Here is a 13,969-nt window from a genome sequence, read left to right on the forward strand (position 1 = left end):
TATTAAAAAGACTGGAAAACTTATTGAAAGTTTTTTTTATTTCTGTGATGATGCTATTAATGACATTCTGGAATGTTTATAGGGGGGTCTAAGTTATTTTTTAAGGTGGTTACTTTCAAGTTGAGTTTACTTTTACTCGGGTCACATGTTTTGGAACTATAACCCACATTATGCAAGGTATACCAACCAGCACAATGAACCAAACAATATTTACCTGAATGACCAGCTGAAACAGGTACATGAGAGGAAAGTTCTGAACTCGCCTGGGTCACTAACTGTTCAAGCTCTGTGTGAGATGAAAGAAGGGCAGCTAAGTCAGAATTCTCAGGCATTCCACCTTCAGCTGCACCTTCTATTCCTTCAAGATCAAGTGCAAGATCATCTCCACCATCATCATCCAAAACTTCATCTGTTCCCTCTAAACCCTCGGGATGAGTGAGATCAGGGGCATCCATGTCCCCTGGTTGGGGCAATTCTATATCATCTACATCAGCTATTTCTAACTCATCTAAGTCACCTGCCCCTGAAGCATCTTTACTTGCTCTGCTCTTGGTGTTTCCTTGAGTACTACCACTCTCTTTCTCAACCTTTTCAGAAGTATTTTCTTCTGATGCCTTTACATCTGCAACTTTCGGTATCTTGTCTTTATCTTCATCCTCTATCTCACCACTTCTTTTTTCTGCAATATTTTCCCCAATGTCTTCCTTTGGTCTTGATTTAATCTCAGTGTCTGGACTGCCTTCACCATCTGCTTTGCCTGTTTTCTTATCACTATTATCATCCTGAAGCAATTGAGATTGTTCATCATCTTTTGCAAACTGCAAACTAGTTGCAGAAGTGGAGCCTGCCTCATTCTCCATGGACTGCTGTGGGATCTCTTGTTTAATATCAAGTTGCTCTTCCTTAATTATATTATAACTAATATCCTTCTGGTTTTCTGTGATTGTACTTTCACATAAATGACTGCCATCCTTATCATCTTTTGGTGTTGTAACATGACTTTTCTTATCCTCCAATTTATCTGAAGTTTTAGGTTTGTCATTTGAGGATAACGATGTGCCTTGAATATTAGTTTTACTATCACTCTCTGAAATGTCTGCTTCACTTTTAAAAACTGTTTTATTTACATCAAACTCCTTGTTATCACTCTGAAAATCATCCAGTCGTGAGGATGGCTCGACATCATCTGTAGGTTCACTTTTAATATGCAAGCTTTCTTTCTCTTTACTGGTATTTTTCTCATTAACTTCACTAATTCCGGAAGGCTCGACCTTAAGCTCTCTACTCTGGTTTTCTTCGGGGTTGCTAACAGGTTTTTGATCAGTAATACCACTGTTTTTAAAGTCTATTTTTTCTTGTTCGTTTAAATTATGTTTTGCACCAAGACTTTCGTCAGTCTCAGTTGAAGCAGCTTCTAAACCTTTCTGGCTCTCTTGTTGTTCATTGTTAGAGGCAGGGAGATCTGGTTCTTTTTTTGTTAATTGATCTCTTCCTGCCACTGGTATATCTGGAATATTTGCACAAGCAGAGAGATTTGGGACTTGCGTGCCTCCGTGAGGTTGACCTATTGGATCAATTAGGTTAGTGGCCTGCTGATTCCCACCAGAATTCATTTGCACATTTGACTGACCAGCCTGAGGTGAACTTACACTCTCCATAGCTGCCGCTAAAAGCTGTGGATCTGTAATGATTGAATTATTTATGCTTGGCTGTGATATGTTTGGCCCTTCTTCCCCAACAATGTCCATGAGATCCTGCATGCGCTCCAATGCTTCTGTGCTACCAGTAGTAGTTGCCTCATTGTCTGGCACATCAGTTTCCTCTTTCTCATTCCACTTTTTATGCCACATGACGAATTTAGGGTGATCTGCCTCTCTGAAATAAAAAAAAAAAAATATTTCATGCAACAATTTTTAAGTATGTCTCACTCTAGTTATATGGGTCTATAAGGCCGTACAAGAAATGAATAAACACATAACTGCCAAAGCTTCAAAACTAAGTACAATAGTGAATTCCAGTAAGACTTAACACAGTACCAATAAATAATTCATTGAGTGTATGATCAACTTTTTATAGTCTTATCACATATGTAGCACATACTTAGCTATGTGTAGTTTTAGCCTTAAGGAATGAAGTACTTGTGATAACTGCAAGACATTAGCAGTTAGCTCATGGCCTCTCCTAATGCAGGACTCAAGCCGTGCATCACCATGAGTTCGGGAAAATGAAAACCTGTGAAATGGAAATGACAAAAGTTTTTGAGTGTTATTATATAAGCAATAATCGTAGCTTATCCAACAATATTTAGTTTCCAGTTTTTACGAAAGCAGATTGTCACTGACATGAAACACTTTTTTCACTGATATCGCTATCTTATATTTATGACAAGAAGACAATGAACATTAGAGGAATATGCACATTATTTTGACTTTCATTATACTTTGGGACTAATATTTTTTAACAAAAAAATCACCATAGGAAAGTCTTCAGAACCTGAAAGCATTTTGCATATGACCATTTGTAATAAAAGTAACACACAAACATGTTTAATTGTAATACTCCTGCTATGCTACAGTAAGATTTAATGATACAGGGATGAATCTTTGTGACTACAGGTATGTATATATTTTTTATGATATTGTTGCTTATTTATTATTTTAGCCAAGTATAATTTATACTCTTCATTCAGAGGTCATATACAGTAGTTCTGATTATTGTCTAGCAAGGATGAGGTTCCTCTACTGTTAGGATAGGCCCATGAAAAACAGCTTTTGGCCTCTAGGATGCATGGTAAATTTCTAACTTATATCAGGAAAAAAATAGGGTCTTCAATTGCTGGGAAATACAGTACGAAGTTAAATAATCAGATTCTAAACTTGGAGTATTAAAAATAGCACTGCTATGGAATCAAAATTACGTATACAGGTATACAAGACTGCTCTGACCTAGTTGCTAATAAACACCACAACAGTGTCCTAAACAGTAGTTATCCTCACAATACCACATAACAAGTTTGGAACTCCCTCTAAATAGTGCATGACTACTCCCGCTACAAAATGGGAAACAATTACCAAAGTTTATGAAAGCACTAAATGACTTTCTTGGCTCCATTGCCTGTGGTTCAGCCCTAAAAATCATGCATCCAGCCATCATTCTTGAATAAAATCACATTCATATACCTCATATATGTTACTTTCATTTTCAAATACTTTCAAACACCATACCCCACACGTAATAATAATTTTACTTTTAATGCCTCACACTTACTGATATTTTTATACAAAAGTTTCCATCACATACCTTGGTAAATGACCTTCTTTGAGCCAGTCTTGATGGTGTCGGAATTTGTGGGATGTTCTCTCTAGTTTGGAATGATCGCACAGGGAACATATGTATTTGTCTGGAACTTGGTCCTCCCCTTCAATATTATAGCATGCTCCATGTTGCCAACACAAGCAAACATCACACTGCAAGATAAATTAATGTATGACAACAGATTTGGAAAAAACAAACTATGGCACAAGATAATATCAAATGCCATAATCCCCTTCTAATAAAACTTTATGATAAGCAAGAGTTAACTATGGCACAAGATAATATCAAATGCTGTAATCCCCTTCTAATATAACTTTATGATAAGCAAGAGTATTAAATTTTCCTTATGCCAAAACCTAATAACCATCAGAAAACTGAGACCACTTATATAAAAAAAGACCGTTTAAACATAAACTTCATCTTTATAGCATGTAGGCTGTTATAATTTGAATAAGCAATATATTTTAACATAGCTTAATCATGCATTTGCAAGAATCCAAGACACTCAAATAGCGGCAACAGACGAGTGGGGTTGCAAAATGTGCACATTATTATTATTATTATTATAATTATTATTATTATTATCATTGTTATTACTGTTATTATTATTATTATTATTATTATTATTATTATTATTATTATTATTATTATTATTATTATTAGCCTTGCTGCAACCATAGTTGGAAAAGCAGGATGCTACAAGCTAAAGAGTTTTAATAAAGAGAGCAGCCCAATTAGGAAAAGGGAATATAAGGAGAAAAGAATAAACTTTACGAATGAAAGAAACCACAAAGAAAAACGAATGAGATATGAAAACTAAGAATTGAGGCTCACATGAGCCTGCTCATACAAGTACAGTATGCACAATTGAATAGCTCAATGCACAATACAAGGTACCATAAAAATTTTATTGAGCTACAAAGAATACAATAATGCAATGGTTAAGTCAAAGATAATGAAAAGTGTACAGTGTGCATAAATATAAAACTGTCTTCCAAGGGCCTGAAAATCATAGAGGGGGAAGTCATATTGTACTGTACAACATTGAACTGACTTACATATTTTCTCTTTTGTAGTCATATTCTTGATAATAGAATTTTTTATGGCTACAAATGCCAAAAAGGCAGGTACTACAGTATTCCCAATGTCTTTATTTAAGAGAAAAAAAGGCTTGCATAACAAATTCACGTAACAACAAAAATACCAACCTCTATCAAAGTTTGAATTCACATACAGCTTGCCCAAAGGAAGAACAAATCCTTCGAGGAAATCATACAATCAATAGCAATGGGACTCAGTGGTCTCATTAAACTGCTTTATAATAACAATTACCCATTACAGCAATTAGTATAGTATGGTCTTCGAACTTTAAGAAGATGCAGGAGAAATTGAATGATGTATGTGTCCTGCTTTACTGTACAATACAAAGAGAAGAGTGGTAATATCAGGTTTCAGACTACCAAGTAAAACACCTCACCTGCAACATAAGGCCTTCTTCTTCAGTTGAACCACATCCACAATTGATAATTTCTGCTGGAACTTCTTGTACAGAAGCATTTTCTGTTCCTTCCCCCCAGGTGTCTGTAGTGTCTTCCTCTACATCAAGGTTTATATTTTCTTCAAGGAAACAAAAGCAAGTATGCAAATTAAAGTCATAAACATATAAAATAACACAATAATTATTTAACTGCAAGAGGTCAAATACTGTGCATTCTAACCAGTATACAATGATATTTCAAATCCAAGCTTTCACAATAATAACAATACTGTACCTTCAGTATTTTGGGGTTTCTTGGCTGGGCTTGACGTACTAGGCTCTGATACACCTTGTTCTGAAACTGTAAAGAAAGTACCAATATAAAGAATGAACACAGCACTGTCACAGTGGAAGTCTTTAAGTTTTAGAAATTATCTGGTAAAGAAATTTCATCTAATGTCTATTTAAGTAAAAAACCTTAAGCAAATTGTGCAATGTTAAGCTTTTATTTGAAAAGCAATCTTTGTAATTGATTTCTCACCTTATCATACTTTTGAAATGCTTACCTACAACCATTTAAACCTAAATTCAGAGAAACCACACTCTTGACAATAGGTAGTTTGTACCTGTCTGATTTTGCCATAAAGTAGTTAATTTATAAATGTTAGAGATATTATGAAAACATTTTAATGTTCAAGTTTTTGTCTCTAAAATAGATCATTAATAATAACCACATTACTTTTGTGTAATTATGTTCAAAACTTCTGAAGTACTACAATAAAGAATGATGAAAGCCTAACCTATCCAGTCTGCCATAGAAAACTGAGTCTTTTAACAAACTCCTTGATACTGACATAAGTCATAACTCCATAATAACCCTTCAATAATCTAGTCCAAGAATATTGTGAATACACTTTATGTAACTTCAAAACCAACAACAGCAAATTACAAATTTTGGAAACACTTCTTAATGAAATTAAATAATAATAGAAGCTTTAATGTTACCACCATATCCAGGTGCAACATTTATTTTAAAAATTACCATTACTGTATGATGATAATTTTAAGCTTTTAGATTTTCAAGCATTAATATTTTTATGTAGAAAAAGAAAAACAATAAAAATATCTTTGTGTACAGCATCCACCGCATAAACGATGCAGCCTGTCTTTGAAATCTCAAACCACATTGAATACTATATCATAAATATAAAACCCCTCAAAGTGAATTGTTATCAAGTGAGCACAAGACTAGATGGTAAATGTGAGGTGCAAATGACAGACAGAAAGGCTTAGCCACACCACGAAATAAAACACTTTGAATCTCACAAGACTACACCAAAGGATTTGCTTTTAAAAACTGCTATGTTTTACTAAATAAGCTGCAATTTAAAAAAATTCAATCACTGGATAAATTCAAAATGTTGGAAATTCAAACAATGTTCAGTTGACCCTGACTAATGTGGAATTCACTTACACAAATTTCAAAAGTGAGAATAAATAAAATTGAAGAAAAAATTTTAAGATGCTCCAAAATGTCAAGCTTGAATTTGATACGTGCTGAGTACACCCAAAATGTAAATACTGTAACGCATACAAAATTTCAGCATAATATGTAAAAGTCAATATTCCCTGCTTTACCATTCCCACCATACTTATAATACACTGTCATGTAACCATAACTTGATATTGCAACTACAATGTGACCAGTTCCTTATTTAAGATGCAGCTATCACTGTTATGTAAGATTAAATGAAAGGTCTTATTGCATCTCTAGTAAAAACTTGTTAAATGCTAGATTAATGAAACTCCACAGAGAAAGATGGATAATACATTCATTTTCCTCTATTTGTCAATTTAAAGTCTGTGCTGTATTTATAATAATTCCAGGATATAGCTTCTCTTTCAGGTCATTAAATTAGAGCAGTCTATTATCCTGAATAAAAGAAAAATGTTATATTGCTACTGTCACCATGTACTATGCATGCAGTCTGGGTTATAATGGCTGAATCATTATTGAATTGTTACACCTTTTTTTTTTGTTATTAATCTTTTTTTTTAACATTTTAACAATAATTGTATTTACAAAACATTTATGTAGTACATTGTTTTAGGTTTAACTGTATAAGTAATATAGAGATGATTTATGTTGCAAACTGTAGACCGAATGATGTGCATAATACATATACTGTACATATACCTGTATATATACAAATACAATATCCTGTACACTGTTTAATGCCATTTTATATAAAAGGTTTTAATACACACAATTGTGACTGACATGGAGGATCTTGGAACTGAAACCACAAGTAAGTCAAGGGCCAACTGTATCCTCAAAGGATTTATGTAAAACTGACATCCAATGATGAATGAAATGGAGACTGATATCAAACAAGATTTGCTTTCAGCATTGCATTGCACTCTCTACAATTGTGGACTGAATCATGGGGGGTAATTATAAAAAATCTAAGGGTCAAATGAGTAAGAAAAATTTAATGTTGTGCCAAAATGATTTCGACACGGCATTCTTCCTGAAAAAACAAATCCCACAATCCAACAGAAGTTTAGATCTGTTTTAAATTTAATATTACAATGTTAAATTTTTTCTTTTATTCTTTGGAAAAGCTGTTTTACACATACATCTTTTCTAAGGCCAAAGTAGTAAAAGTTAAGCATACATTCAAGATGAAGAGACGATAAAAAGAAGGGGAAGAGTCAGGAGGGAGCTGGCAACTAGGACAATAAGTGTAGCAGTGATAATATTTCCAGAGATTAAAATTCGTTGAATAGCTATAAGTAGGCTAATACATGGATTCAAACTACTGAGTTTACTAAAAGAAAAGCTACAGTACAGATAAAAATACTCCCAAAAACACAGATTCATTAAGCGGTAACATACAGCATTGAGTACAAAACAGCATTGCAATAAAAACAATTTGGTATAAAAATAAAGTTAACAGATCAGAAAACTTGATATTAAATAGCTAAAGAATTATAAAAAAACAATAAAGAACACATTGTCTAATACTGCAAATGTAGCCAGTGATACATAGAATTTTTTCGCAAAGCGATGTTGGAATACTGAAGCTTAACATATTCCTCCCCATACTGGACAAGCCAATACAAACTAATATAAGTGTATGTTATAATTAGAAAGCATCCAGAGTGGATACACTGAGCAAGTAACAGTTCATATATTTTAAAAGACAAAGTTTTTATGTGACTACAAAAAATGTTTGATTCAGTGGTCAAGTTTAAAGTAACTACTAAAATTATAATACTCGGTAGCCGGGTTTAAATATCTTAATAATAAAAATTATAATAATAAAATTATCACAGCATTACTGATATCTGTTTGATACAACCCATCAGATCCATTTGATAAAAAGTACAGTATCTGTAGTGGCATATGCAGCAAGAAGCCCTAACAATTTTTGGCAGGAATATTTATAAAAATGTTTGCTATTGGAAAATAACAGCAGGGCAAAAGGATATCAGTAACGAAAACTGGTTACTTGTAACACCAATGTGACTGTGAGGTAAAGCAGTGGTATTCAAAGGTACATTACCTTAGTGTAAAGAATCAAAAGTGTACTCTTAGGAAGGGTGACTATTGCTAGAGGTTTCCTTCTCAAACTTAATTATCATTATCAAGTAACTCTGGGTTAGGTACCAAAACAGATGTATTCTCTTAAAAGAATATAGCTGTCTTCCTTAATGTGACTACATGGCATCCATGATTGATTATGATGGATCCTAATAAGACTGATGAAAGTATCTTTAAGATTAGACAATGCTTACTTCACTGAATGCAATGCAAACAAATGACATATAAACATTATGTTTTTTGAAAGAGCCCTTCTAAGGAATGAATGATTTCTTTTAAATTCCAACAAAAACCTATAACTTCTCACCTAAGATAGGAGTTCAAGATTTAATTGCATTTCAAGGAGGTGGTATAATATTTGGAAAAGATGAAAACACTTCCAAATGTTTTGTTTTGGTAGGCCGAAAATTATTAACAGTTTTGAGAGCTGCTTTGTCTCAATTCTGCTATAATGGGACAAAACAGAGATAATTTATAGTGTTCAAATGAAAGCACAGGCATTTAAAGAAATGTACCATGAACACATTCTTTTTCTGTTCATACTGATGCTTTTGTTCTTTAGCAATGACATAAATGAATAATATATAGTACAGGCAGTCCCCGGTTATTGGCGGGGGTTCCGTTCCGACTGCATGACGATAAGTGAAAATCACAGATAACCATAAATCTGTGATTTTTGGTTTATCGGTGCCTCTGTTAGATATGTATCAGCGCCGATAAGCTGAAATCGGCACATATCAGTGCCAAAAATCGCCAATTTTCGTCGCTAAACAAGTGCCGAAAAATTGGATCGCTGATAACTGAGCCCACCGATAACCGGGGACTGCCTGTACTTTTGAGGTAAATTTTTATGGAACATGTGCAAAGAAAGAAGTCTGTAACATACAATCCACTAAACACATTTGGTGTTCCATCAGCTGATGTCAACCTTATGCAATAATTACTCATCAAGCTTTTACAACCCACAGCAGTCATCCTAAGTGACATCTCAACTTACAGACACATGCCTATCGAATTCAGGTTTTTGCACTTAGAGTAACACCTCAGCTTATGGACATATGCCTGTTGAATTCTGGTTTTTGTACTTAGAGTCAATATCAACAAACCTCCACCACCATGATAGCCAATTGGTATGTTTGAAACATATAACAATTTATAAACTTTTTGTCACATACACCATGACATATCTTTTTCATTCACAAACATTAAGCTACAAATATTGTTTAACATCAAATTCACTCAACATCCAAATAATACACCGAAGTGATAAGCGATCTATCACCGAGAGGACTTGAACCACTGAATTTTGAGGTTGAGTAAATTTCATATTTAATAACATTTGTAACTCAATGGATTTTGTTACTTGATGGGAGGAGCAGACTCCAACTGTCCAATAAGTTGAGGTGCTGCTCTTGCAGTGAATGGGCACAATCAAAATGATGACTTCAGTGTGAATAATAAAATCAGTCGGTGTAAGTTTAGTTAAAGTTAAGTTAAAAGAATTATTCTGACAGGCTGTTAAAGCTGCATAATGAATCATTAGAGAAACATAATAACACAAAATCCCATTTCAGTATCTAAGGCCACAAAACATCTTAAGTCTAAGAAACATTAATTCATCTCCTACAGGTAGCATAAGCTTTAGCACTGCCCTAAATACAAAATTACAAAGCAAAAGATTTCATGCAGAATCCACAAAAATGGCACATTACACTTGTTAACAACATTACTCCTACAAAAGTAGGTGTAAAGAAACTATAAAAAGCAACATAAAGGAATATACGTCATAAGATATTTTCTCAGTACTGTACTCCAATGTTGTCTGAAATCTTCCAAACTTGGCTGTTACAGCATTCAAACAATAATGTCTCCTTGGTACCAAGTGAGTCATATTTTGAAGTTTTCATGAATAAATAAAAGGACAAAAATAAATCTCAAAACAGATAATTACCAAAGATACAGTGCTATTTAAGAATTATCCACGAACACTGCATCAAATTTAAAAGTGATACCAGGATGTCCTCATCATGTACAAAAAATGCAAGGGAAAAAATATTTGTGGGTTGGTACTCTCCACTGATATTAGTTATAAGATATATTTAAACCAACTCCCAAATTACCATAATTTACCTGAATAGCTGTCAGTTCCAAGTAAAGTATATAGTTTGCCTTAATAGCTATATGTTCCAAGTAAAAGTATACTGCATAGCTTTACCAGTTGAACATGGATGTTACAAGACTACATATAATGTATTGGTTCATTACAGGGGAACTATGCAGAAGAAATGATGAAGATGGCACACAGAACATGATGTCAGGATGTTCTGCTCTATAACATCTTTAGTGACTGAAAAGCCACTATACTTTCCTGCAAAACTAGAAAACTAGTCTGTGATCAAATCTTAAAAATGCAAAATAAAAAGAGGCAAAATAATGAGTACTTCTGAAATCTCTAATAAGAAAGAATCAAATCTGTGCCTTAAATAATAATGCTGCTCGGGATGCATGATTTATTTTCTACTGCATCGTCTGTGATCCTAAAAGGATATGCTAACATAAGAGCTCTGGAAATACAAGCGACAGCATAATTCAAACATTTATCCTACCATTTAAGGATGAAACATTAGGTTTGGAAGAGGGTTGACCCTTGCGTTTGCTGTATCTGTATTTAGTGACTGCTTTTGATTCTTGGACATCGTCCTCACTCATACTTTCTGAGGGAACTGTTAAAGGGAAAGACATTTGGGGATTAACACTTGCAATTATATTATAACAATGCTACAACCTCGATGATAGAAAAATACCTTCATATTAAACCTATAGTGCCATTACTAGCAATGGAACTATCACTGACATAACTTGAAACAGCAAGGATGAGCAGAGAGAAATGTCAAAACAAGGTGCTAATGTTAGGAAGAATTATTTCAAATTTGTGTAATTTTCTTTAAAACTAAAATTTTCCTGATATGCTGGAGTGACAAGCACATAAAGAAAAGTCATTTATCCTTCTTAGAACACAGAATTGACGGGTAAAAAGATTTTTAAAGGAGATTATCAGCCACTGCAAATAGAATATATTTGTAGTGTAAAAATATTTATCATCAATGAAACAGGATAAATTTTCTGATGCAAAGTTTTCATAGATATTGTTCCAATCCTACTGAATGTGGAAGATGTATTCATATACATTATTAAAAATTTACCAAAGATGAAATACATTGGTGAGCATTCAGAGACGTTATGATTTAAATGTATACAAAATTACTCAACCTTTTAACTGTTACCGATGGTAAACAACCTTGTAGCCCCCAGAGGGTAATTATTTACAATATTAGACCGTCAACAAAAAGTAATAATAAGTAACATGTTTAAGTATCATTAAAAACATATTCATTTTAATTTGAAGTAATATATTACATATATATATATATACTACTTTTATATATGCAGAAAGCTAAAAATATTCTTTTCAATCTGGGACCTACCTAACATGCATTTTGATATTTGAAAGTTTTTTCAATGCTTTTATTTTCTCCAAATATAATCTTTTCCTTTGTTTCAATCTCATTCGTCTAGTCTCTCTCTCTCTCTCTCTCTCTCTCTCTCTCTCTCTCTCTCTCTCTCTCTCTCTCTCTCATTCTTTTTTCAATGCATCAGAGGAAAAGGTGGGTGGGGAGACACTGTTACTGTTTGGGTATGGTTCGTTACTGTTTGGGTATGATTCTTAAGTCCACTACAGTCATAGAGTGGAAATGTTCTAGTGGAATGACCTTGAAAGGAGCACAGGAAAAATGAACTGTATAATGCCACTGTTAAAATGGCTGCCATCCATTTATTTGTTCTTAATGGCACAGATAAAACATGCACGCTAGATAAACAGACGTATTAAACAGTTAAAGGGTTAATACAAAAGTGAGGGCAGAAATATAAAGAATCAAAGAAAAGATGTTTAAGGCTTCAAAATAAGGATCCCAGTAAATGGGTACATGAAAAAGGATTAACAACATAAACGAATAAATGTTTAAACAGGGTACTGAATTATGACATATATGCAAATCATCACACAGTGTGAAGAGTACTAAATAAGGATAGTATTTTATCAAGAAATCTAAAGTAAAACTAGGCTGAAGAAAACTACTGTATTTATATTTAAAATGTGTACAAATTCACCTGGAACAAGCCTTAAAGGCCTTTAACATGCAAAGCAAGCTCTCACAGAATAGAATGCCCATATAAAAAAGTGAGACGCCCAAGGGCAACACTGCTCACCTAAGCCATCTTGCTACACTTGCAAGTGCTATATGATTAATTTTTCCTACATATTCCTATGTAAAACTTTGGACCCTTATTTTGGCCCCATCCCGATCCTGGAGGCCTGAATTTACAGTACAGTACTTACGAAAGCCTTTACACAAGTTTGTTATTTCTGGCCAGTGATAGAGATGTAGGGGACTTCTTTATAATGTTGACCACTTTGATCTGAAGCACATGGCCAAGTTTGAGTTCAGCAAACCTAATATGATTACATACATTAACTTTGTGGTAGCATCCAGGTGCGCTCACATAAGCTTGCTTATTTCACAACATGAAATTCATAGGATTTCCTTCATATGGCTTGAATAGGCCATAAATAACTAATTGACACCTTATCAGGCCTTAGCTCAGTTGGAAGACCAGTTGTCTACAGAATTTCCTGATGGAAGGTTTTGCTGCTAATCCTGGATCTCCTGAGCCCAGTACTGTATATCCTGCAGCCATTCTAGCCATGTCTAAGACCTAAGTGTTAGGTGTAAGATACCCAAAAGGGTGAGGATATATCTCACCACTTGGAGTTTTATAAAATGGAAAATGGTGAATTAGCAGACTATGAAAGTGAAAATGATGAAAATGAAAAGTTACTAGGATTGATGATCATGATAATCCAACATTCAAGCAAGAACAAGAGTAGAAGTGATTGGGGATAAAGGAGAGAGACTTATTTGAGGGTCTTTTGGCTGACCTGGTTGAAGCATTTTGGCACAGAGGTTGTGCCCCAGGTCAAAACTTCCCTGTCGGTTGTCTTACAGCTCACCACTCACAGAATGTTGTATGGTCAACTTGCTGTGATAATTCCAAAGAATTTTTTTATCATTTGTATGTAATCACCTTTCTACTGATTTGACTTTTTTTTTTTAATGAGTGACCTTTAAGGTTGCCTAGTCTGAGGGTTCAATTAACTTATACTTAGCCCCAACTGTGGTGGTTAATCCTGTTTACTTTCTTTTCAGTCATTTATTATGCTTTGATACATATCACACTTCACGGAGTTGGATTAGCACAAAAGCTGTTTTCCAACTTTTCCCTTACTCTCTATTTCTCAGTACAATATAGTAATTGAAATTAGATTCATCCATTCTTTTAAGATGGCTCATCCAACAGTCTTCTTATTTATATGGGTAAATGGAGTTATAATTCGTCCTTTCAGAAATTCAACATCTGTCACTTTGTGATAATAGTGTTTCCCAAGGATCATTCTCAATCAACAACAACGGCCAATAAGACCCTTGAACTTGTGTGCATATGGGTAGGCT

General features: G+C 33.9%; 2 protein-coding genes across 4 annotated transcripts in view; one reads left to right on the plus strand and one right to left on the minus strand.

Moving 5' to 3' along the window:
- Positions 1-13,969, plus strand: part of LOC136846626 (ionotropic receptor 21a-like) — a 54,606-nt gene that overhangs the window by 24,341 nt on the left and 16,296 nt on the right. The gene's annotated exons all lie outside the window — the stretch shown is intronic.
- Positions 1-13,969, minus strand: part of LOC136846625 (titin homolog) — a 35,960-nt gene that overhangs the window by 2,356 nt on the left and 19,635 nt on the right. For 2 of the 3 annotated variants that reach the window (XM_067117528.1, XM_067117527.1), the window contains exons 18-23: positions 11,006-11,122; positions 5,088-5,153; positions 4,793-4,932; positions 3,301-3,467; positions 2,101-2,232; positions 215-1,875 (exon numbers count right to left, since the gene is read on the minus strand). In XM_067117528.1, the coding sequence (XP_066973629.1) occupies positions 215-1,875; positions 2,101-2,232; positions 3,301-3,467; positions 4,793-4,932; positions 5,088-5,153; positions 11,006-11,122 (2,283 nt within the window). The remainder of the gene's footprint in view (positions 1-214; positions 1,876-2,100; positions 2,233-3,300; positions 3,468-4,792; positions 4,933-5,087; positions 5,154-11,005; positions 11,123-13,969) is intronic. The other variant, XM_067117529.1, reaches the window with a different exon arrangement.

This window comes from Macrobrachium rosenbergii, chromosome 15, assembly GCF_040412425.1.
Source record: "Macrobrachium rosenbergii isolate ZJJX-2024 chromosome 15, ASM4041242v1, whole genome shotgun sequence".
NCBI lineage: Eukaryota > Metazoa > Arthropoda > Malacostraca > Decapoda > Palaemonidae > Macrobrachium > Macrobrachium rosenbergii.